We start from the raw sequence: 24,835 nt of genomic DNA, 5'->3' as shown, positions 1-24,835 counted from the left end.
ATCAACCTCACAGTACCAACAGAAGCCAGAGCTCTGTAATGAGGACAACCCCATCCGACCTACATTCTCCTCAGTATGAGCATGAAGAATTCAGAAACATTGGTAACGTTTTTTTTTTTTTTTTTTTAAATGCTTAACTCAGAAAGCCAGAGGCCTGTTTTGTCGGCATCTACACGATCAACCATTATGGTTGTGTCAGCTCAATGTAATTAAAAGATAAGGAAGAAATAGACCCACACTGATGGTGCTCCATGTATAAATAGCGCACCCTTGGATTGTTCCCCTTGAAGATGTCACTTTCGGCACGATTAATGAAGCGAGTCCATATTCCCCTGCTCCACTAGCCACCACCCCGGACAAATGGATCAGAAAGACAAGGACGCTGTGTCTGCTCCTCGCCAAACTGTCGCCATCCTGCACCCCCCACATAACCCGCCAGTTCACTTCATCTCGAGCATGAGCCTGCATAACAAATAATCATTAATAGTAAAACGCTCTTGAGATTCTAAGGGTTTGTGCTTGAACCCTGTAAATGTCATTGACCCTCTAAATGATCACCTGTAATTGAACCTTGGGGACGGCACATTTGTCCCCAGGCTCCCAGACGTAGCTGGAGCAGGTGTGTTGTGCCTCTACTGTATGCCACTCTAAAGCTTCCTGTGCATGTGCTATTACCCTCTGATGACACCGAGGGACCACACACATGCCACATCACCCTTTGTCTCAATTAAAAACCCATTTTCATATTTCTCGACGACCTCCTAAATCAGCCACAACCAGTAAACACCCAAAAATCCGAATAAAGACTGGCTCCTCTGGCAATGAACAGGGTTCCCCCGAGGCGCACCATGTCCCTTAATGAACCTCCAATTAGGAGAGAATGAGCCCTGGGCTGTGCTGTCACACTGAGGAGCTTTGAAGTGCGCTGAATGCTAAGCAGCTATAGCACTGTATGCTACTTTAGAGGGCATACAGCTCACAGACAACAGGGAACAACCATAGAGAGGAATTGTACAAAAGTAGCTCAAAGGCAACACAACCTACCACATGTGTGGGAGAGAGTGTAGGAGAGAAGAGCGTAGAAACTCAGCCGGGTTAGAAAGTTTAGGAAACTGCTAAGCCTTAGCAAGGATCCCATTGCTGATTAGGTGCTCAGGTGGACAAATACAAATAGTTTATCCTCAGGCAAGCTTAGCTTAATGAGTTTTCACAGTACGCATATATGACTGGTCACGGGAAACGCAAGTTCACCACAAAACATGGACAATCCCTGATGAATTAGCTCTAGCTCGCAAAGCCATTTATCATTTCGTTCCATTGTTCCGTTACGTGCTGAGAATCTAAAATGGTTCGAGTATGGTGCACTCCTGCCCCATTTGGTCTGGAATGACACTGTGTGTGAATCCCAGAGGGCAGAAGTCCTCTGACCAGGCAGCTGACAAACTCCTGAACAACAGGCTGATTAACTAGAGACGGCTCCCAGAATGAACAAATGCACAGTCAGAAACAGACTGACCATGTGTTGTCAACATCACTGCAGGCCACATTCCTGACATCCCAACTGGGCACACATCCAGCTTTTAATTCAGTGCTAACAGTTGCTCATACTCCTACAGTGAAATCGATTCTCCAGCTCCTTAGATCAGAAAGATTGCAGGGGAGGGCATAGATAACTTCCCTGTAGTTAAGTTATCACAAAGGGGATTGAAAGGCGTAGATTTTGTTTTCCACTCCACACTGGAGTGCGTGTGATCCTCGTTCCCTCGCAGCAGACTCTTTTCACTTAATTATTTCGGCACCTCTATCTAGCTGAGTGAAGATACAAACTGGCTACGCCGGGATGGATCAATACCAAGCCCAGGCACATGGTCAATGATGAATTGATCCCCTGGAGTTCCAAACCTTAGTTCGCTGGTTGTTTGGCAGTGAGGAAGTGTGGTAGCAGCACACAATGAACACGTAAACACTTCTGCACCGCTGCCTGTTTGGACTCAGTCAGGGCTTTTCCCACGCTGTGTTTTGGAGGATGACACACTGCCTTTGGGGCTTTCCACAAAAATGACTTATAACTCAATTCTAACTAAATGCTCAATAGTTACTTTGACAACAACAGGGAGCATTATCTGCCTAAATTTCTACTGCCTTCTCGCCTTATTTAGCGGGTTATTCCACACATTACTTTCATGGGGAGTGGAATCAATATCGCTTCATCGCTTCAACGAAAAGTTTGAAAAGCCCAATCAATAATCTCACCAACTGTAATTGGATGAACATTTGACACCAAGGAAAGAGATCATTTAAATGTAGGTTATGACACATTGGACCTTGTTTTATGTTCCTTTGGAGTCGAGGTTGCCATCTAAAGAGAGTTTACATCACAGATGGCCTCGGCACAGGAAGACAATAGGAGATGTGAGCAAAGACAACACTTTCAGCCTCAGGGGACTAAACAAAAAAGGTCACTCAGGAACAAAAACATGCATGGCAGACAACACACAAGCGCTCAGACGTCAGTAAATCCAGACACAGAAACAGAAACATGAAACAAATGATTTGTTTTCTTGTGGCAGGAATATACACTATTCTGAAACCTAGGGAGTTGTTTTAAGCCCAGGCCTCCAAAAAAAGGATTCTGGTCTCTACGGCAACCCAGATATGGGGTGAGAGTGGCCTTTGTCTGCAGAGGAGTGTTTGGCATCTCCACTTAGCACTAGTTCCTGTTGGAAAACAAAGGGGAGCAGAGCGGAGCGCTTTATGACAGGGGGGACAGCTTGGCCAGCCATTTGTCTAATGAGCCATCACTCACACCCTTTTGCAAGGCCATATGTTCGTTTCAATACAGCTAGTTCCCCCGTGTAGAGAGCCTAAAAGCTGTTTTATCACTCACTGATGTAGCGCGCACACACACACACACACACACACACACACACACACACACACACACACACACACACATTTGAACCTTCATACACTTAGCGAAACTTTAACGAAATGGAAAACAGTAATAGCAGCAAGATAACCTACTTTGTGATAGAGGCTGGAGTTTCAAGCGCAATGCAAAGATCAAAACAAAGCCTTGAGGATAAAGCGTGTTTTTGTAGGAGCCTCAGATGAAAGAGATAACCACATATATTTGAAGCCCCATTGCAAAAAACAAGTTCATAGATGTCAACCATAAAGTGTGCTAATACCTTTGCGTGAACAGCCCAGCAGAAAACACATGATTCTTTTGCCGCGCCTTGTAATCTGCTGCAACGGAAGCCACTTGAACCAAATGTGGTTATTAATGTAACTCTGTGATTATGAGGCTGTTTGACTCTGGGGCACTGAGATGGGTCATGATTACTTAATGTATCAGAGGGCTTATTGTTACTTGGATCTTAGTTTCAAAGTTTTATTCCTTCCTTCTAAAGTATTTGACAAATCAACCTCAACATAAACTTCATTCCAACTTTTCAGAGTCTTACATTTTCTGCTGGTTTTATGGCAAAGAATGAATTTAAATCAGTTATAATAAAGTTTTAAGCCAATATATAGTATATGAGGACTGGATAAACTCTGTTCTACCGGTTGAGAAAGATTGCCAGCAGCTCAGGGATAGCTTCAAGATAGGCCTTGTGGAGAAACGGTTTTGTCAAGTACAGTTTCCAAGATCAAGGATAACTTTTTATTATCCAATGATCATGTCTTTTTCAGTTGACTACTGAGATCTAAGAGCATCGTAGTGTTTCTCCAGTTTATAGTAATGTTGCAGGAAAGAACATAAGCCTGGTTATCCATAACACTTTAGCTGAAGGTAAAACTAAAAGCAACAACTCAAACATTTGGAGGAATACCTCAGGGAACAAGTGAAGTGTCACATAATGAATGTTTAATTTTGTAATTTGGTCTTTTCTTTCTTCTCCGTCTAAGTTTGTTAAATTAATTTGTTGGTTTCACCCAGTCTGGTCACCTCACTGCTCGAGTATATGTCCTTCTAAACAATGGTGTCACCGCTCTAACCAACTCAGTACGTGAATGAGCATAATACCTAAAGTGTGCTTTACACAAGTACTTCTGAAATTTAAAACAACTCAAGAATCTGGTCATAATCTTACATGACACTTGCACATGTATCACATTTACTTGTCTGGCTGGCTGCTTTTATGGTTATGTGCTACGACTGATTACAGCTGATGTGTCTGGGTCTAAACTCCCCTTTAACCTTTCAATCTATACACGTCTGCTGCTCAGCCGTGCCTGGAATACTAATGTTACAAATGCCAATGCAAATCAGAGGCTAACAAAGACCAGTGCAAACCTGCTGTGATGGTAAAGGGACAAAAGCAGTTGTCTGCCTGTTCGCAGGACCGGCTTCACGCACTGGCTCTCGCTCTAGCACCGTGCCTCCTGTTGACGTTAACAATGGCTTTACGCCTCTGCTGTCAGCATCTTGCTGAATGCAGTCTGTCAACAAAGCTCTCTCTGCAGTTTCTCTGACCAATTTAACACATGTGTGGATTCACTGTTGGACTTGCAGGAAATCATTCATGCAACACCCACGCATTACAGATGCTGAGGGCAATAGTATGATTCACACAGGATTATATCATCAAGCGTTATGAAAATATGTAGATAAAACACCACCATACCATCTGTATCTGCTTGATGGTCGTCTTTGTTCAGGTGAAGCTGATGACTTCTCTTGCTTTTCTCTCCTCTCCTGTTTTCATGGGCTGTTGGACAGAAGCAAAGGAGAAGAAGCACAGGTCAAGACTGAGCTAATGAGATGAATAAACAGTGATGCACCGGCAAGGAGAGGGAAAAGCAGCACATTTGTCTTGATGTGCGTAATTTATTCGAGCAGAATGAGACTGGGAGCTCGAGAAACACAGAAAATAAATTTCTGGGACACTTAAAATGACCAAGTTTGCATTTATTATGTATGAAGCGCTCGCTCCCAGCAGCGTGCTAATCCAAGACTGCAACAGTGTTTTATCTGTGTGAATATTTCACTCCTCAGACGTTCTGCAAAATTAGCAGGGACAGAACAAAAATGCACGATAGTAGCAGTCCGGACCCATGTTCTGCGCAGGTGAAATTGTAATATTTGCCTTGAGGTGATAGAATCTGTGCACCTTCTCACTTGGTTAATTATACTTTATTAGAAAACCCTTTATTAGACTCCACAGTCTCCACATACAGCTTCTGTCTTGACCTTGGTGAACATCTGAACTCATGCATTATTCACTGGAAGGAGAATACCTCGCTTTTTTAACCACACATTTTTGGCTTTAACTGTCAATGCAAGCTATATCTCCAACCGAGTGAGTCTAATGAGCATAAACGCTTTAAACTTTTCCCTGTTTCTAAACTGCTTCGCTACAACAGTCTCCCAGCTGAAAATAACGATATAGCAATGAGAGCCAATTAAACTGCTGGTTTTCCAGCCTCGATGTGCAAAAATAGTCAGCAGCACAATTTTGACTGACAATACTTTGGAGGCAGTTTCAAAGCACTGGCACTGACAACTACAGCATCAAATATGGCAAGAGCAGCCTACGAAGACACGAACAGCATGCAGCTCTTTCCACATTAGATGGTGAAATACGGGCAGGGTATTCTCAATCTGACAGGGGCTGGGGATGGAGAATATCCCAGGAGTATTGTTCCTGATAGAGCCAGCCACATCATCCCGCCGACACACCATATTGCCAGCAGACATCAAATTCACCAGGACACAAAACCCAACTGACAGTGGCAGCAACACAACCTCCCCCCATGAAGAATACAGGGCTCTGATTACATCAGAAAAAGGCAATCAAAGCCCTGGTGAAGGCAAAAGTGGGGAGATGCAACGGTCTTGAACTCAGACAATACGAATCAACACGCTCAGGAAATCAATAATTTCTCCATGTGGCTAAACATGCATGGGGAACCAAATAATACGCAACATGTTGAAAGAGTAATTTTTAACAATGTGCTATATATTTTAGCTAAAATATGCCCAAGCAATCTGATGCATTCCCTTTCCATGTCGTTGCAGTACAATACTCCAGCAGCAGATATGTATGTAATTGCCATCATCATGAATCTATAATCTATTACTGAGCAGCAAAGTGGTCAAATTTTACCCTGAAGCCTGTTGCAAAAGTAGTCTCTTTTGAACCACTGTTTAGAGAGCTATTAGCTGGTGTAGAGCAACAGGGTTGAGGGGCTGCATTATTTTTCGGTTTCCATGGAAACCTTTTCATGGGAAAGTGGAGCACCAATAGGATCGGAGAGCCTCATTGAATCGGTTATGGGGGTGCGAAGAGAGATCGGCGCAGACGGCTGAGAAAGCACAACAATAGGACGAACCCTCAAGGGGGACTAGAAAGGCCAGGCCACCGCGGGTCCAACAAAGCGGGGAACGACTCAACACTAGAGAAAAGGTTTCATCTACATCCGCTCAATAGATTTCCTTTTAAATAAATCTCCCCAGCCAATTTGTCTTTGACATTTAAGCTCACGGGCACTGTGAGCAATTTAAGCATCAAGGCGGCCACTAATTGATTAGCCTCTGCTGATATTTCAGACTCTGACAATATTATTGCATCATCAACATCTATCTTGACTGTAAGTCGGCTGCACACTATAAATTACAGTATGTGCTTCTATCTGTATCCTCTATGTCGTGTCTCAAATTCCATTTTATCTGTACTTTACATTTGGCTATTTTGAGCTCATATATGTATGCACAAGAACTGTGCACATGACTACCCACACACACATACAGCCACAACATTAAAACCACAGACAGGAGAGGTAAATAATGTTGATCATCTTGTGACAATACAATGTTTTGCTGGGAAACATTTGGATTTAGCATTCGTGTGGATGTTACTTAGACATGTACCACCCACCTAGACCAGACCAGACCAGGCACCCCCACCCCATAGCAATGACACTCCTTGATGGCAGCAGCCATCCCCAGCAGGATGCAGCCTGACACAGGCACACACACATAAACGGTTTAGGAAAAACTCAAAAAAACATGAAGAAAAGCACAAGATGTTGACTTGGCCTCCAAATTCCCTAGATCCCAAACTGATCAAGTATCTGTAAGATGCACTGGAACAAGTCTGATCCACAGAGGCCCCTCCCGTCAACCCATAGGACCCAAAGGCCCCCACTAACAACATTCTGTTGCCAGACACCACAGGGCACGTGGCCATAATGTTATGCTTGATCAATGTATGTATTCATAATGTTCATTCACAACATCTATAAACACTCCCGTCTTCAGCTGAGGTCGAGTAACTTGGTGAATGAGCCCGAGCATCCAGCTCCATGTGCACTATTGACACTAGTCATTTGTGTTTTCTCACAGTCTGAACGAGTGACTTCATCGTGCAGATCTGACAGGAAACCTTGACACCTTGACTGAAATGTCAGAGGTCAGAGAACAGCAGGGAGTTTGATCATCGGTACTTCCTCTGGGAGCAGGAAGTAAAGAGGAAAACAACGCAGGAAGTGACAGTCACTCCATCTACACTTCACAGCTGGGTTTGACCTTCACTTCCCACTAGTGTTGACAAAACCTTGGAGTTTCAAAGGCAACTCCAAATGCTGACCAGTGTGGCCGTTCACACGCTGAATGAAACCTTTTTAAACACACTCAATAAACGGAAAAATCTACAGTTCTGGATGTCGTGTCTCCCTGGTGATCTCTAACCAACTTCCACCCCGTATACATCATGCTCTAATATTATAGATATGAGAAAGAGGGCACTTGCCGGGAGCCATCTATCTCCTGAACGTTCGCTTTAATGAGGGCAGTGCTGAGGCAGAATTATCGCCTTACTCCATCTGGATTTATTGATCTAACAGTGTGAGTCAACTACCAGAGATAAAGATAAACCACCGCGATGGAGAAACAATCCCCACTCTGATCAGAGGGCATCACACAGCTAATCACTTACTCTTCCTTCTCTGGCCACAGCTAACCAACTGCTTCCTTTGTTCTCCGAATCACGCTAGGTGCTGAAAGGGGGTTACACACCAGGCAAGAGTACATCCACGGATTTGGAAAACACAATTATTCCAGCTAAAAGACGCAGATTGAACTCATTAAGCAGTTTTCAGTTTTCTCAGTGTTAATTATTTTGAGCTAAATGGAAACCTGATGAGAAAGCGACTCATGGAAATGTGTTCCGAGAGTTGTATTTGGATGCTAATGAGACATGACACTGAGGTGACACCGTGGCCACCTCTTTGGTAAGCAAACATTAGCCAGGCCTCTTCTCTGTGCAGCAGCTCGTTTCCCTCACCTCTATAAAGATGCCCTCACCAAAGAAACAGTGACAAGTGTTTTACACAGAGCCTTTCAAACAAGTACTTCTATGATTACACAATACCAACTCCTGAGACTGTGAAGAAGAACAGCAGCTGAACTACTTGTTGTTATTTTCTTTAACTCATTCCTGTCTAACTCGTACACCAGCACACTTTCACCCTACTTCCCAGGCCCCAAAGGCTAGCCCCGTGTCTCAGAGGAGCCAGGGGCCCGAGGGGCATCACAATGCTGCTTTGAAGTCAAGCGATTAAAGATGAAAGACCTGTCGAATTGGGATGATGGGGCTAAGGTTGGGAGAGGGGGAGGATCAGTACGAGGGACACGAAAGGCTGTGAATACTGAGCACTCGGGACCCACGGGACTCAATTAAGAGCAGGGCTTTTTTAGTGAGGGTTACAAAAACACAGCAAGGATACCAGCAGTGCAGCCTTCCAAGGCAAGGTAAGAGTTCATTACTACACACACAGAGGGGGCTGGGGCTGTTAAACCCAGTTTGTTCACCGACTCCTCCACCCACGGGCCGCGTTGGCTGTCGAACAACCACATGATAACCATTATCATCCCAGTTAAATTTTGAACTGGGTAAAGCCTGGGAATCGTGCAGCATAGAGCTCAGAGAGCTTCCAGCTCAGGGAGGAATCGAAGATGCAGGCTGCCTGAACAAAGAGGATGTTTGCATAGTCTTCCCTCGAGATGTTTTCCTCTACTGAATCAGTGCAAAGAAGAAAACAAACCAGTTCAAATTAGTAGACTGACAGGAGCTTGACACAACTTTATGAAAATGTTTGCGTAATGATGAGAACTTCAAAATATGACAAATGTTTTATCGATTACTCAATTAGAAAATTAACTGGTCCAAAAATGTCTTTGTCTGTGTCTCGCTGAAATAGCTAAATAAAATTTCAAGGCAATGTCTTTAAACTGCTTGTTTTATGTGGTCAACAAAGTCCAAACAGATTTTTGTCATTTTACTTGGGTAACGTATTGATTAGTCAGTGAAGCACCACATTTAGAGCTCGTCCCACTTCTGCTTAGTGCAAACATAAGAAACTCATTCATCTGATTGTATAAAATTCTAGTAATAATAACAATAAGTGCAGAGTGTGTCTCTTGGTTGTGGTTGGTTGTGTGTCTTGGTCAGTTTATTAGGAATCAAATATATATATATTACTAAAACATCCCTTTTTGTTATCATGTGTGGTATTTTCCACAAGACACTGAATGTAAAAATATGGGACCACTGTTGTCCTATAAGTCAAACCAACATCTGGAAACCATTTCTAGGCCTCATTTAAATCTTGCTAAAATACCACAGAGCAGTAGGTCCTCCTGTATGTTTTTTGAAATCAGATTCTGCGGCAAAGAACACCATAGCGATCGATGATCAGTCCTTAGCAGAAAAAAAGTCCTTTACCTGTAACATTAGATGTAATGTGGACAATGTGCCCTCACCTTGACTCCCCCCGTCAGTTTAAGACTTGAATATTGATGAAGAGCGCTGACAAAACAATGTGGAAAACACCACAATGCAGAAGAGGCATAAGAAGTGGAAGCGGGTAGTTTGTGCAATGGGACCAGATGCGACTTATTTTCATGATTAAAACAAGTTTAAGGTCTTTGAGCAAAACTCTTCTGCTGAAATGTTTACATGCCCGACAGGCTGTGCAAGTGCACAGCTTTTGTTCCAAGGCCACTCTGTAATACATCACATTGCAGCGTGAATAAAAACAAAAACTTTGGCACGAGTAGAATTAGTATAAAATACAAATCCCAGCAAAAAAAGGACACTTGGATTGGTGCCCGGTAGTTACAACACCAGTTCTGCCTCAAATCTGAGGACTACGTCTGCTTCCAATTGCTAATGGTTTTCACTGCATACATTGCTGAACACACCCAGAGAAGATTACTACTACAGTATATTTACACATCGTTGTAAAATCAGATGATGAGCATCCATGATTGATATTTACTTGACACGTCTGAAGCACAGAATTGTTGTTTTGCATGTTGAAACGAGGTAAAACCGCTCTGTAAAGGCTGAGCTGAAACGACGCGCACATGTTTGTGCTTGTTAACGCACAAACATGTGGGTCACATTACTAGACAAAAGTATAAACAAACATGGAGGAAGACTGCAGGATATCTGCCCCGTTTATATCCAAGCAGGTCTGGTGGCATTTTGGATTTACAACCCAGACACGGCAACGGTAACTGCTGCAGTAATACATCCCTTAGCTGTTGACATTGCTTTATATTTGACGACATAAAGACTCTAGCATACATCAGGAAGAAATGTTATCATGTTGTTATCCGGATAATTATGTGCATGCTAAAATCTATTTCTTGAGCTCAATTAAAGAAGGTCAGTATAATTTATAATCCCCAAAAGGAAACAAATGCATAAATGCATCAAACCAGGCAATTAGCATTAACGGCGGAATTTGTTTCCCTGATTCCACCTACAAATACAGGCTAAGAGTGCCAGTTAATGATGTTGTACCATAGCAATCTTAAGATTCAACAGATGTTCAGAAAGAATCTGCAATTTTCTGTCACTGTAAATCTGTTCAATCTGTAAAAACCATAAATTGGAGTAATATTTAAAAACAGTGAAAGCCAGCACACTAATAGTGTATGTGCTACACAGAGAATCAATATGCAGCAGCATGTTTTAACAGCTTCCCTTCTTACAGGGAGATGTAAGCCTCTGTGGATTGTTTTTGGGGGTGTGCACAGGAGCAGCAGGGCAGGTGTCCCACTGGGTTATGAGAGCCAGAAGCTTTGCATCTGGATCATTTCCTCAGCACAGAGGCTCCACACTGGGATCTCCTCATAAAGCTGCACATATGCCAAAGGACCCCAAATCCCTCCGAATCCCGCCATCCGTGTCAGGCAGTATGTGGTGGCAGTGGTAACAAGCAGCAGGTAACAAGCTGTGACAAACTCACAACATCACAGAGAGAGGGGGGCAGAGAAAATGACTCATGCTTTTTGTCTCTCACACTGTCAAATATGCCTCCACTAATGGCCAAATAGCCTGAAATGTGTTTCAGCATGAGGGGCAAAAAAAATGGGTTTTATCACTTGTGTTCTTCAGCAGAGCAGAGTGTGACTGATGGTAGGAGGATTACTGGAGCGGCGGAAGATGAAACAAGGATAAAGCAGAACTCCAAAACCATGTGAGTAAAATTTCTGCCCACTCTGAAACATTAAGATACGCTCCTTTCCACACCAGTTCACTCTGAGCGCCATACTCCCTGGACAAAAAAAAAAATTGAAAGATATCCTTTGAGGAGATATCCTGCCTCTGAGTGAGTCCCAAGAGGAAGCTGGGAAGTGACTGAAATGTGGAAAAAAAGGTGGGGGTTGGACACTCGCCATGCTTCAATCTCGTGAAAATGCAGGAGTGCTTCAAGAAACATTCCTCCAATGGGCTGAGGGAGCCACTAGCGAGGAGACGTCAGGAGAAATCATGCTTGGCTCAACACAAAAAGCACTCAGAGAAATGAGATTTAATCTGCTGAGCTTAGCGTGTATTAGCCTGATGTAAACAGTCAGTACCAGTTGTGAGAAAGTTCACTTCCACAGCCCTGCTGTTTGGAAAAACAATGCATAAAACATCAAACATCACCAATGAAAGAAACTCTGCAAATGCGAATATTTAAAGGCCAAAACAAAACTTTCACAAGCCAGGGACATCACGATTGTGGGAACCAGGAGGTTAAGGTTAACTGGCCACACTGAAACACTTTCTCTCTCTGAGAGCACGCTTGCCTACAGGCCGGAGCTGTGGGAAAGGGAGTTTATGCAATTACATCACATTGATTTATGGGGGAGAGAGAGAGAGGAAAGATGGGGAGAGGATGGAAACTGAGCTGCCTGGAGAGGCTCCAAGATTAAGTCCCTGAAGAAACACAGGTCAATAGGTTTACACCACAAAACATGATGGATCTGACACAACTGTATGGGGATGAATGTGGTCAGAGAAACACAGGCAACATGGTGAGGTCAAACCTATCGAAAATTATTGGTTTTGATTTACGACTCCAGACACACAGAACGATGAAAATTATAAAGCAGCGGCTTCACTATAAACCTGCTCACGGAGTACATGCAGATAGCAGAGTGGCAACACCACCACAGCTGAACTTTCAGTTGTCTCACCTCAACCAGAGTGAACTAGGGAGCTGGTGACAGTTGTCACGCTTGAGCAGATGCTGCTGATGCTGTCTTGAGTATTAACCGGGGCTGGTGATGAAATTGGGAGTAACGTGCCCAAGCATGCACTGCAGCTTTAGATGGGTAGCATATCTCCATCAGGCCACCACAGACTAATGGTTATAAATAAACAGTCCATTTAGGCCTCTCTGCTTCTCTAATAGGACCACAGGAGTGACCACAGCTGGGGTATTTATGGCGAATCACATTACGGCCCTTCTGCTTATTTAAACTTTTGCTTGTGACTTGAGTTGAAAGTGCACTTGGATGCTAAAGTACTGCACTCATCTTGGAGACGCACACACAGTACAGCAGCCTTATGAAACAAAACAACTGTGTTAATTATTTGCCACTCATCATTTCACATCTTTTATAACTTTCATATCAAACTGTCACTAATTAATGTTGCGGTTTATAAAAAACAGGTATCTAGGAATCCATTATACAAAAAAAATAAAAAAATACATACACAATTACAGATAACATGTGAGCCTAAACAAGAAAGATAAAACGTAACTCATTAATTTTCACGGCATGAGACGTTGTGTTGATACCAGCCACCAAATGGTGAAGATAAGAACAAAAGCAGAGGGAGATTACAGATGATATTCAGCATAATGAGCTGCAGAGTTACAGTAGGAGATATTAGATGGTTTTGTTTTTAAACTTTTGAAAATCTCCAGCTGTCTGCAAAGTCTCAAGCCTCTTGGAAGCAGAACAGACTTTTGGTTCAAGCCAAAAGCAACAGAATAAATATACAGACAGGAAGAGCTGGCCAAATGTCTCATGGGGCTGTTTTGAAAGCTCGCACTATAGACTGTACAGTTGCTCTAGATATGGTAAATGTATGGAAGCTCACCCACAGATATTCTGTGCAGGGGACATCTGTTCCTTATTAAATAAAAAAAACAGCTTGTCCGTTTCCAAACTGCCTGCAGAGATAAGCAAAAGTGGTTTTGATAATTGCTCACCACGTTGGCTTTCTGCTCCTTCATTGTTTCTTTCGTGAATCATTTTAATGCGGTGAGATCAAATGAGATCATGTCCGGTTACTGGCTGAGAATAAATTTGTACTTTGAAAAAAAGTCATCTAAAAGCTGTGTTTTTTTTCTGTCCACATAAAGGAGCAGTTTGGAGCCACCAGTCAAAGAGATGGATGACTTTTTTTTATATTATTATTTTTTTTTTTTAATGTAAGGCTTGACACATAAAAGCCAGAAAAGAAATGCTACACATCCAGGGGTTTTTCAGAGACACCCACAAAATTACTTTGGCTTCAACATTAGCGCTGAGGCCTTTCATATGGGCTCTGCCTCCTGCCAAGTGTTATCGAGAAAGACGATCTGGGACCGTTTCTCCGGGGTGTGGGCCCTTGGAGAAGTGCCTGAGCTGTCAGGTTTTGTGCTCAAACACTTTACACTTTTTTAAGCGTCGCAACCAGGTGGTCGAGATTGGACAACTCCGCGGCTGGCGCTGTCGTCGTGACACGGAACAGGTGACAAATCAGCGGGAGGCCAGCCAAGATCACCTGAAAAGAAGCGTCTGTGCACCTTTTTTTTTTTTTTCTTCTTTTAAATCAGGGAAGACTGCAGCCAATTTAATTTCACATACTGCAAACACCTGCCGTGCCTGTGCTATCTCTGACGAACACATGTGAAGGTGATCGCTGCGTTCTGGAGTCAGAAACACATTTTCATGAAAATATCAAACTCCTTTAATATACTTCAGATGGTTAAACAGTGGCTAGCTTTCCTATTCAGAGGATTCTCCTTTTTCCCCTAAGCTTCAAAGAAAAGAAGATGCAGCCAGTTACGGATTAAGAAAAAAAAAAATTAAGAATTATGCTTCATGGTTTGCCTGTGTTTCCCTTAATAACTATTAGTAGAAAGAAATTTTACAGAGCAGAAAATAGCTCCTTTACCCTAAAAAGATTATTTTTGAGCTTCTTAGGAAAACCTTAGTTTGTTAAGAATTCCTTGAGGAAAGGCAGAAAATGCTGCACATTCCCTCCAAACTAATGGCGAGGTTTGCATGTGGCTTTAACACATCAGCCGGCATTGACCGACTGTTTGCCCAGAGGACAGAGGCTGCGTTTTAGTGCACTGACCCATGAATGCTGTCTCGAGTGCCGCACTTTTTTAAAGTGGCAGTGGGTTAAAAATTTCATAAAGCAGCATCAAAAAATCATGAGGAAGTGAAGCGCTCCGTCTTAGCTGTCTAATTGTTTTCCCATTTGAGGAGTAAAAATAACCGTCTACAACGTGTACGTCTGATCTGCCATTAAAAGGCGGAGGCTATTATTCAGTCAGACATGAAGAGGATGTGCAGACAAGTAGATTCATCACTTCAAGAGGCATTCAGGGAGACTGTCCAGGAACCATCACTCCTGCATTCTTCATGTAAACCTCTCTGGATCGCTTCGTCGCTTTGACAACCTCAGATGGCTTCACGGCCAGAATGAAAGCAACAGTCCAGCACCCTTTCTGAGCTTCAGTTCTCCACCACATGTAGCATAATGGGGGCGACTGTGTGCAATAAATAGGCCGACACTGAAGACAGGCTCCTGCAAAAAGCACACCTGCATCACACTCTTGAGGCTTCACCTCAGATGAGATAACATTATCACACCAGTAAAGCATGATCGCAAGAGAGGCCACAAATGTAAACAGAAAACAGTAAAGACAGATGGCCCTCACCTACACAATGCAACCTGTTTATAAGCTCATAGAGTTTCAGTTCCTGTTTCTTTAACAAGCTGTAGTGAAACACAAGCGTCTATCTCAGAGGCCTGTGATCCTGGCAGGAGAGAGATCATTAGCCAGCCCCTTCCCCCAGGTAGGACAAGTAAACCGCTGTGGATTTTATTTTATTTTTTTAATCAAACACTGATCTGTCCCCCTTGATGCTGCGGAGGCTGACAAGGAGCCCATATGTCTAATAGACCTGTGGCTAGTCGCACCCTGTGGGAGGAACTATAAGCTTGCTGTTATCCCACAGGGAGCAGCGCTGCGGACAAGGTGTGTGGGCTTCAAAGGCAGCAAAAAGCAGCCAGCCAAGAGGCAAGAAAGCGCTTGGCCTTTCTCAAATGTTCTCCTGCCGGCATCAAATGCAAATACAAATGCACATTATCAGTTTGCAAAAAAAAAAGAGAATCGCATTAGCCCAGTTACATCCGCTGAAGTTTACAACATTCCCTTTCAAGCTAAAACAAAGAAATCCCTGCTTAGATAAGGTTTTTCCGTGCAGTGTTTACTAGCTGAATGTGAAACATTTAGCCTAGATTCGAGCAGACACGGGATCCATACGCAGCAAATATAAAACAACCCCCGTTTCCAGTGGAGTTTTACAAGCAGCACCCAGGCTGCAGGGGTGTGTGTGGGAGAGCTTCATGTACGTTTGTGTTTGCGCATTTGAGGTTTGTACGGTTATCACCGACTGGAACGGCAAAGTGTTATTAACAGACTGAGACGCAAACCCAAATCATGCTGAAAATAAATCTTCTAGAGGCACTCTGTAATTCAGCCACGCTGGAAAAGCCGAGACAGCAAACAGGACTACGTCATATATACCAACCAACTGTCCTCCCTGTGGCTATAAATCTGACCTAACTGCACCCTGTGAGCTTCTTATCACAACGTCCAGTGGTAAGCTAAATGTCGGAGGGTGAGTTAATGAGTTAACATCCAGCTCTAACATGCATTTAATTTGTTTACAATGATAATGGCCTAATTACTGGGTCATCATTAACAACCTACTGTCCATCCCTACAATTATTTGCACGCTCCAAAATTACCAAATCAATTTGTGGCAGGAGCAAGTGTGTTTGTGAATAACAATTATTTTATTACATTAAAATGTGTGGCCCACCGTCAGTGACTAAAAATAAAAACAAAAAGGATATTTAGAGGAGCTCAGATCCCCTGTAGGCAGAGGAAACAAAACACAGAGCTGAATATATAATAAAGCAGGCCACATTATAAAAGCCTCCGATGACTAATAAGGGTACCCTTGCAACGCTTTATTCTCTTATTCTAGAAACTTGGGTGGAACAGAGGAGGAGCACTCGAAGAGAAGAGGTTGGGGACAGAGAGGCAGAACGAGGACTGGAGACGAGGAGAGCTGGGACACAGTTGCGGCTGAGGCAACAGTAAAAGAGAAAGACCAGAAGCTGGGAGAGAGTCCCATTTCATCAGAAAAATGCCTGAGTCAGGAGATGAGAGAACCATTAGGCCCAATGAGTCACAGGGAGAGGCTTTAAAAACAGATCTGAACAGAGCTCAGCAGGCACAGTACCATCCTAAAAAACCCAGCAACCGAAGTACAGCACAGACCCAGAAATGAAATGCTGGGGATTTTACATCCACTGAGGTGTCTCTTGATCACTACTGCAAAGGTTCATGTAAACATCTTAGAAGGGCTGTGTGTAGAAAAGGAGTTGTTCCCATAGCCGTACATAGCTGATGCACATTAAGGCTGCTCAGTTTTAATTTTTTGTGCGTAAAATGTCAGAAAACAGTGAAGAATACCGGTCACGCTTTTTCTAAAGGCTTGTTATGTCTGACCAATCTAGAAAATCCAGTTCATTCACAATGACAGCAGCAAATCCTCCCAATTGAGAAGCTGGAGGTTGGAAATATCAGTCCATTAATCAAAAAGATCATGACATGAAGACTAGCTGTTTGAGTTTCAACTTGCTCACATCCTGAATGTCACACGTACGGCAAATATTTAAAAACACATCACTGGCATCGGCCACGTGATTGACACCTGTAACATATCACAAAATGGAGAAGCACGCTCAAGATGGAGTCTATTCACAGCATTTACCCTGAATAATGCAGTTTTGCAAAACACGTCTCCCCCTCAAGTTGATTCATAAGCAGTGTACACTCCTCTATTTGGGTAGAAAAGTGAATCATGTGGAGTTTTAGCAAAATTGATGACAGGAACCAAAAAGTAATTTATGCAAAAAAAAAGGCGAGAATATAAAAAAGGCGTCTCAATTTTAGTAAAAAGCCCCAGTGTCAGGCAGTGGCTGCGGAAAACAATCACTCGTCTATAAAATGAGCTCTTCCTCCCTGATGCTGGTTGATTAGCACCCAGCTTCCTCCAGCCCAGGGAGCCAACACTGACACCCAGTGTGAGTCCACCCAGCACTATGGTGCCAACTTGTCCCAAAGACCTGCTTGTTCTTCCTCCAAACAAAAAACAAATGACTCCCTTTTTTTACACGTTAAGTATGAAGCGGCGTGCTATATCTTTTGTGCGACGTCTTCACGGGCAGTAACGCCCTTAAGCCTTCCTTCTGTGTATCAGAGTTGTGCTCCACTCTCTCTAAAGGCAGACAGGTAATCTCCCCACACGTCAGCCCTGTGTCACATACCTAGACACCTGGCCAGCTTAAGCTCCCCTCTGAGCTTTGACTACATCTGGGGGATGAAAAGAGCACAAGGTGATGAAGAAACCTCCCGGCTAAAGCAGAGGGATTTGCCGAGTGCGCTCGCTCTGTGTAATGACCGCCGGATCCTCGCCGGCAGCCTTTAATGGACACCTGAATAAAATGGTTTATTAGTTCTGAAATAACATTATGCAGAGGGAAAGACGGCCGGAGGGGAGGGGGGGATTTCGAGATAGATTTGAAAGTCCCGAGAAGGGGCTGAGTGCACCCTCAACTAAGAGCCTATCAAGCCATAAGCCCATTGGAGAGCTTGCTATCTCCACAGCCCAGCTTGTCAAATACATACCTTTTACCTCATTACCTGCTCAGCGCTGCCATTATTGAGAGAAATAGGGTGAAGGCACGATAAGCACAAAGAATTCTTGGGTTGAGCACAAACAGCCGTCCTGCTTCCTCCTGATAAAAAAAGGAAGAGAGGCCCCTCAGCTTCCTGCTCGCAGTGAACTCTAGGGCTGCCAGCTGCCCCGCGTTTAGGTCACTCACTACTTCCTGGCCCATTTGGAAACACGCAAGGGGACAAAGGAACGCACGCATTTGTGAATCGTGTGTGTACATGCGACTGAAGGTTCATCTAATACTGAGTTTATACTTGACAGTGGATTAAGTTCCGCCATAGACACCTTCAGAGTTTTGATTTATATCTTCAGTCCCCACTGTTAGGGGGTTACACAAACATCTAATAAAAAGTTTACAACACACAATAAAGCAGTTTGTTTCATGTACTCGCCAACAACTATGTACTATAGACTGCTTTGAAGCACACATTACTGGACACACTTATAAAAAAAATGTGTCTGCACAAGAGAAATTATTTTACTGGAGATAAATAAACACATGAAAACAGACTTTAAATCAAATAAGAAGTAATTTATTGAGTATCTTTTTTATGCTACATTACCACTACACTAGATACATGTGATCAGGTCACATCATCCTTAAATTATTCTCCACAGTAGCTTTATTGTTATACAGAGCAATGATTGGAAGATAACGCCTTTCCCCCTGACTGAATATGTGACCATGTCAGGCTCCTTTAATATTTTGTTCCACGTCGGTGCATGCAAGATTTGTGGCGGTTCATCAGACACTTGTGATCCACAGATATGATGTTTTTGTCTGCTTTAGTTTTGTTGCCACTTCAGTTAGCCTTTAACTGATGGACTTTATCAACATAAGCCTGTTTCCATGACAATTTGTTGCATTTTGCCTTTTTAAATTCACCAAATTTTCAGTTTTGCAGTATCCCCCATATGTAGTTTTATTTTGGAGGAGAGTTGTACTCTACGGTTTTTGCACCAACACCACACATAAATAATCCAGCCAGTTTTAGGCGGGCACCAAATCAGCAGCAGAGCTTTGATCTGACCCAGAGAAAACACTGCTGTTCGGCAGGCGACATCAAACCGCTCTGGCTGGACACAATAGAAAACACACTGCAGATATACAGTGGATAATAACACACACCTTCGCGGATTTTAAACAGCTGATGAAAAATACACCTTTCAGAAAGTAAATTATTTCTGCCAGCGAAAAAAGCAAATTTCATTTTCTCATGTCTCCTGACAACAAAGATGCTGAACCCATTACAGGCTGAGGCCTCTGCATCACACACATTAAATGAAGGGTCCTCTAGCAATCGAAAAAAGCAATTTTCTCATTGAGCCAATAGATACTCCATTTAGTTCCGGGCTCTCTACGGACCACTGCTGCCGTAGTGGGGCTGATACAGGGGAAAGCGAGTGTAGAGTGATGACCCAGCCTCGTTTTCCCTGTGCCTTGGCTGCTCTGAGCCCATCAATATGGATACAGACGTGCTCTGCAGGCTGGATGAGCAAGGAGCGAAGAAAGGGATGATGAGAAAGGATGGGGACAAGAGGAAAGAAGGTATAATAGATGGAGGAGAAGGAGAAGGTGGAAGGAGGTTATGGTGCAGCAGGATGAATCGGGGGATGTAAACTCGGGGCCATCGACTAAATCACTGGCCAAACAAGCAGTGGCCTCATTTGCATGCACATCAGCTGATATTAAGGAAAGAGAGAAAGAGTGAAAATGTGAGAGGGAAAAGGAAATAAAAATCTGAGACACCCAACCATGCGGAACCGGGGGCTGATTAATTTCAGGCCTTTAATGAGCGACGCTCTGCCAGGCCAGGCGGCATCAAGTCAGTCCCCCCGTCTCTCTCAGCAGGAGCTGCCATACACTACAATTCACACTGCCCTGCCTGTGCCAAGGCCTGGATGACACCGGAGCAGTGAACTCGCCACACTTTGTCTCTCTCTCCCTCCTTCTATCTCACACTTTCTACCCCTATTAATGTGTTTTGCTGTTCGTTTCATAGCTGCCGTTGTAGATGTGTGATTAAGAGCAACACATTATCAAAGGCACTATTAAAATGAGTCTCACACCAGGTGTTCTCTGTCTGTAGGTGGAATAAATACCAGCTTGGAGCGGCGTGGAGATTTGAATCCACTCAAACATGTTCCCATTTAATTGCTATTCTCCACGGCTCACCGAGGAAACCAGATGCATTGTCGCTGCTAAACTTTATTCCCCGTTTATAAATTAAACTGTAGTTTGCGATTTACACATTCCAAAAATCATCAGTGGGCAGAGATTTCGATTTCCCAGCACTGATGCGAATCAAGATGAGGAGAGAAAGGCTTCAGGCGGAGTTTAGTCATCTGTGTTGGCAGCTGCTCCGAAAGCATCAATACTACTGTTTCATTTCTTTTTTTTTCGACAAGGCAAATGTTCGCCATGGTGAACAAACACGCCTCTGTTTCCAGTTTGTATGCTCCCCTCTCCACCAACTCCTATTCATTTTGTTTGGTGGGAAGAAATAAAGAAAATACTAAATACAAAGAGCAAACAAAGACAGAGGGAAGGAAAAAGAGAGGGAAAGCTTTACACGATGCTGCAGTACAGTAGCTCAGCTCATTAACCATGACAGAAGCTGTCAGTCGGTCCGAGCTGGTGGGGTTGCGATATGATTCTCCTCTTTCCTGACACATCGTGCCTGCCTGAGGGTGACGGTTGGGGCTGGTTGTGACAGTAGCAGCAGAGCATACTCACCTGGACCCTCATGTGTGTATTAATGGGCCCCTTGGAGGCAGTCTCCTTGGGCAAAATCTGATTAGGACCCGATTCCCAGCAGTTACGGAGGAAAAACTTTTTGCTCTGAATCTGCACTTTTCCAACTTCTGATGTTGGGAGTCCAACTCAGGCAGCATAGTTTACTCTAACAAAATCACCACAGCCTTGTTCGAACACCTTCTCAGACAAGCACTCGGTGATGCGCAATAAAGCATGAGACTGTGTCCTAAAAGTTTCCCCCTCTGTGGAGTCTCTGGATGTGTCATGTTAGCTCCAGAGCAGATCTGACAGACAGAGACTAGGATTAGGTGGTGTTTTGGATGATGCAGCCCTCTGATTAATGCAAACTGACAGTGAACTCCTGCCCTACAGCAAAGGTAGCGCCGTGCGAGACATCCATCTGGTGACCCCATACATCTCTGCAGACAGCCACCTCGGGTCGGGCTGGACCCCCCTGGGAAGGATGCCAGCTTTGAGACTGACACACATCGCTCCGGACTCTCCCTGCTGTCAGACTTCTCACAGTATTGAATAAAACACTGCACTACTTTGATTACAAACAGTGTTTTGGCACAAGTGGATGCATGTTTGCGCATCAATCTTTTATTCCTAAAGAGACCTCAGGATAACCAACTCTACAAGCTGTAACAACCTAATTAAGGATTTGAACAATTACTTACAATCATTTTTTTTTTGTGATTTTAATTTAGTTTCCATATCTCGAGTCAGAAAAAAAACTTGCTGCAACAAAGTAGCCTGAACAGAAATCAAACATTGCGCACAACATGCCCCCGTTTCTGACACGCCGTTGTAAATACGAACTCCGTTCAACGAGGCGGCCGCGAAAACAAACGAGCAATTTAAACTGTATTGAATAAGAACGAGTATTTATCTTTCATTTAACCACGAGGCATTTAACTTGGAGACACTCCTGCGAACACGTTTCTTACCTCAAAGCGCAGCCCAGTGGAGAAACCCCTGACAAGCTGCTCCTCTCTGTGAAAAATGTGACTTGTTCGCGGAGCCTGCTGGATGCGCGTGTTCAGGTGGAACTAAATAAAAGGGCTGTCGATCAGCTGGGATGTCCACCGGAGTGAATTTGTGGCCAGCAGCGTCCGGGTTATTAAAATCCAACGCACCGCTCCGAGATCTGCGACTCCCAGTTTGGACAAGCATGCAGTGTTGAGGGGGAGATTGGTATGCAAACAGTTTTCTGAACTCACTGAAAGCTGAGCGGCTCCGGCAGCCTGCTCTGCTCCGGAGGGCGGAGACTCTACAGCACACACACACACACGCACGCACGCCTGTGGTTTACCTACCTCTGTTGTCACTCCTGTACTATGTGGAGTGGTAAATATTCTCAGAAGCAGAAAATACGCATTTACCACCATAATCCATAGCAGTGATTTGGTGGCATTATGCCTGTTATAATTAAGGGGAAGTTATGTTCTAGCTGCTTTCTCCAATTCCAAGGCAAAGCTGAGCTAAGTGTCTCATTTAATAGACACATGCACTGATCAGGCGTAACATTATGACCACCTTCCTAATATTGTGTAGGTCTCCCTTGTGCCTCCAAAACAGCTGTGACTCATCAGAGAATGGACATGGGCCTACTGAGGGTGTCCTGTGGTGCCTGGCAACAGAATGATGTTAGTGGGGGACTTTGGGTCCTATGGGTTGAGGGGAGGGGGCTACTTTGGGATCTAGTGAATTTGGAGGTCAGGTCAACACCTTGTGCTGTTCTTCGTTTTTTTTTTTTTTAGTTATTCCTAAACCGTTTTTTGTGTGTGTGTGTCTGTGTCAGGCTGCATCCTGCTGGGGATGGCTGCTGCCATCAAGGAGTGTCATTGCTATGTGGTGGGGGTGCCTGGTCTGGTCTAGGTGGGTGGTAACATCTACACTAATGCCAGGTCCAAAGTTTCCCAGCAGAACAATGAATTGTCACAAGATGGTCAATGCTATTTACGTCTCCAGTGAATCAGTGGTTTTAATGTTGTGGCTGATGAGTGTATGATGTGGTCTGGATCCTCTGATGCAACTCTGACACAACATAGTTCCAAATATTTCCAAAAATGTTGTCATAATGGACCACATTATTTGTCATAAACTGTCATTTCAGTTTTAAAATCTTCTCACTTTTTCTTTCATTGGCATGTGGCCTCTATTCAGGTCAAGCTCAGATCTTAATTTCAGATCAGGAACTGCAAGAATTAATTAATAATATAATAATAGCCAAACCACAGAAAATGAGTAATATGTGACATTTGTAATAGTCAAATAATGATTTGAGTTATTTCATAAACAAAAATACCAAAGCATTCCTTCCTAAATCTTAGGACTTTTCTGTTTTATGTGTAAATTACGTATAAGGGCATTTTCACACGTCACAATCTTAGATCAATTGAATTGAACCTGGCCAGATCCACTGCTAGCTTGTGAAGATGCTATTTTACAATGATTTTATGATATTTCTGCAGAGAACAAACTTTTCTCTGCAGTAAAACTGCACTTCCACAGACAGTGGAAGTCAATATCTTCCCTTTCATCATTTTTTTTTTCTTTTTTTTTGGAAATGAAATATAATCATCTTTTTTTGCAAAATAACAAGAAGTATCCCAGAACAACATGTTCTAGTCATACAGCAATGTTATTTTTGTGAGCTCTGAGACCAGCCCCTGTTCAAGCAACAGATAAGCGACAACTTTGAGATAGGCAGCTGATAGTTATTGTTTGTCCCTTGTTAATTATTCATGCTGTGTGCCTCTCACCCCATCCAGAAAACAAGAGGAGTGCTTTTGTTCCGGGTTTGGAGGGGGCTGAGAGGGGGGCTTCAAGTGTTTTCTCTCCCTCTGCGCTCCTCGTGTCACAAAATCTACTACAGATGGAGAGCCAGATAAGCGCTCCAGAGACTGATCTTTTTTGCCTTCTCCTCAAAGGTCGTGACACTGACATTCCCACTGGCATACGTGATACTTCCAACCCCCAGTCGTCTTGCGTTTTCTCCTGATCCCTTTTCTCTTTGCCCTCAGGAACAGTTTTTAAGTGCATTTCTGAAGTTAAGATGAGGAAGAGGACGTCCAGCCGCTTGAAGTGAAGTTTAAAACCGAACAAAGGAATAGCTTGTGGATAAAGGTTAGATTGAAAAGCTCGTCAGGGTTCAGGCGTACGGGGCCTCCGCCTTGGTAAAGACAAGTATCGCAGGAATGGCTTGGCTGCAGAAGGAACAGCTGTGAGGTATTTTCTTTTTGGCTGCTCGGGTATTTTGAGAGGGCTCAGGGTGTAAAGAAAGGCTGAGGTGAATCACTGACTAAACAGCCTCCTCTTCTCCTCTGAGTGCTCACATGGATCACTGGTCCTCTCTTTGAGCTCTCGTGCAGCTCAGTTTAACGATTATTTGTTTTTCTTTGCTAATCAGTGATTGATCAACAAATGTAGTGATCTGTGACCCTTGAGATGTAGCACAGCAGTCAATACGCAGCACTAAAATCACTTTACAGTCTCAGATTTTGATTTTAGAGGTAGTCTAACTCGTGTTGAAGGAATTCAGCAGACTAGCCGACAGGGTTTCAGATTCAATACGATATGTTGCAAAAGCAGAGAGTGATGTAAAAGACGGAGCAGCATTTGCTCTCCAAACTCAAAATTAATATTTGAGGTGGTTGGGATGAAGTGATGGGAGGTTTTGCAGCTGCTGGGAACAAGAACAAGAACCCATTTATTTGTTTATTATTAGCGCGAAAGCTTCCAGC

General features: G+C 43.5%; 1 protein-coding gene across 2 annotated transcripts in view; it reads right to left on the bottom strand.

Moving 5' to 3' along the window:
• The window catches only part of tspan18b (tetraspanin 18b), a 31,447-nt gene extending 9,248 nt beyond the window's left edge, over positions 1-22,199 (bottom strand). Inside the window, exons 1-2 of one of the 2 annotated variants that reach the window (XM_084555734.1) lie at positions 22,037-22,199; positions 4,632-4,715 (exon numbers count right to left, since the gene is read on the bottom strand). In XM_084555734.1, coding sequence (XP_084411860.1) covers positions 4,632-4,634 — 3 coding nt within the window. In that variant the 5' untranslated portion in view covers positions 4,635-4,715; positions 22,037-22,199. Of the gene's footprint in view, positions 1-4,631; positions 4,849-22,036 lie in introns of those variants that run through there. The other variant, XM_084555735.1, reaches the window with a different exon arrangement.
• Between the last annotated feature and the right edge of the window lie 2,636 nt (positions 22,200-24,835).

This window comes from Chelon labrosus, assembly GCF_963514085.1.
Source record: "Chelon labrosus genome assembly, chromosome: 11".
Classification (NCBI taxonomy): Eukaryota; Metazoa; Chordata; class Actinopteri; order Mugiliformes; family Mugilidae; genus Chelon; species Chelon labrosus.
Note: the sequence above shows the minus strand (reverse complement) of the source record. Positions and strands in the feature narration are given on the sequence as shown.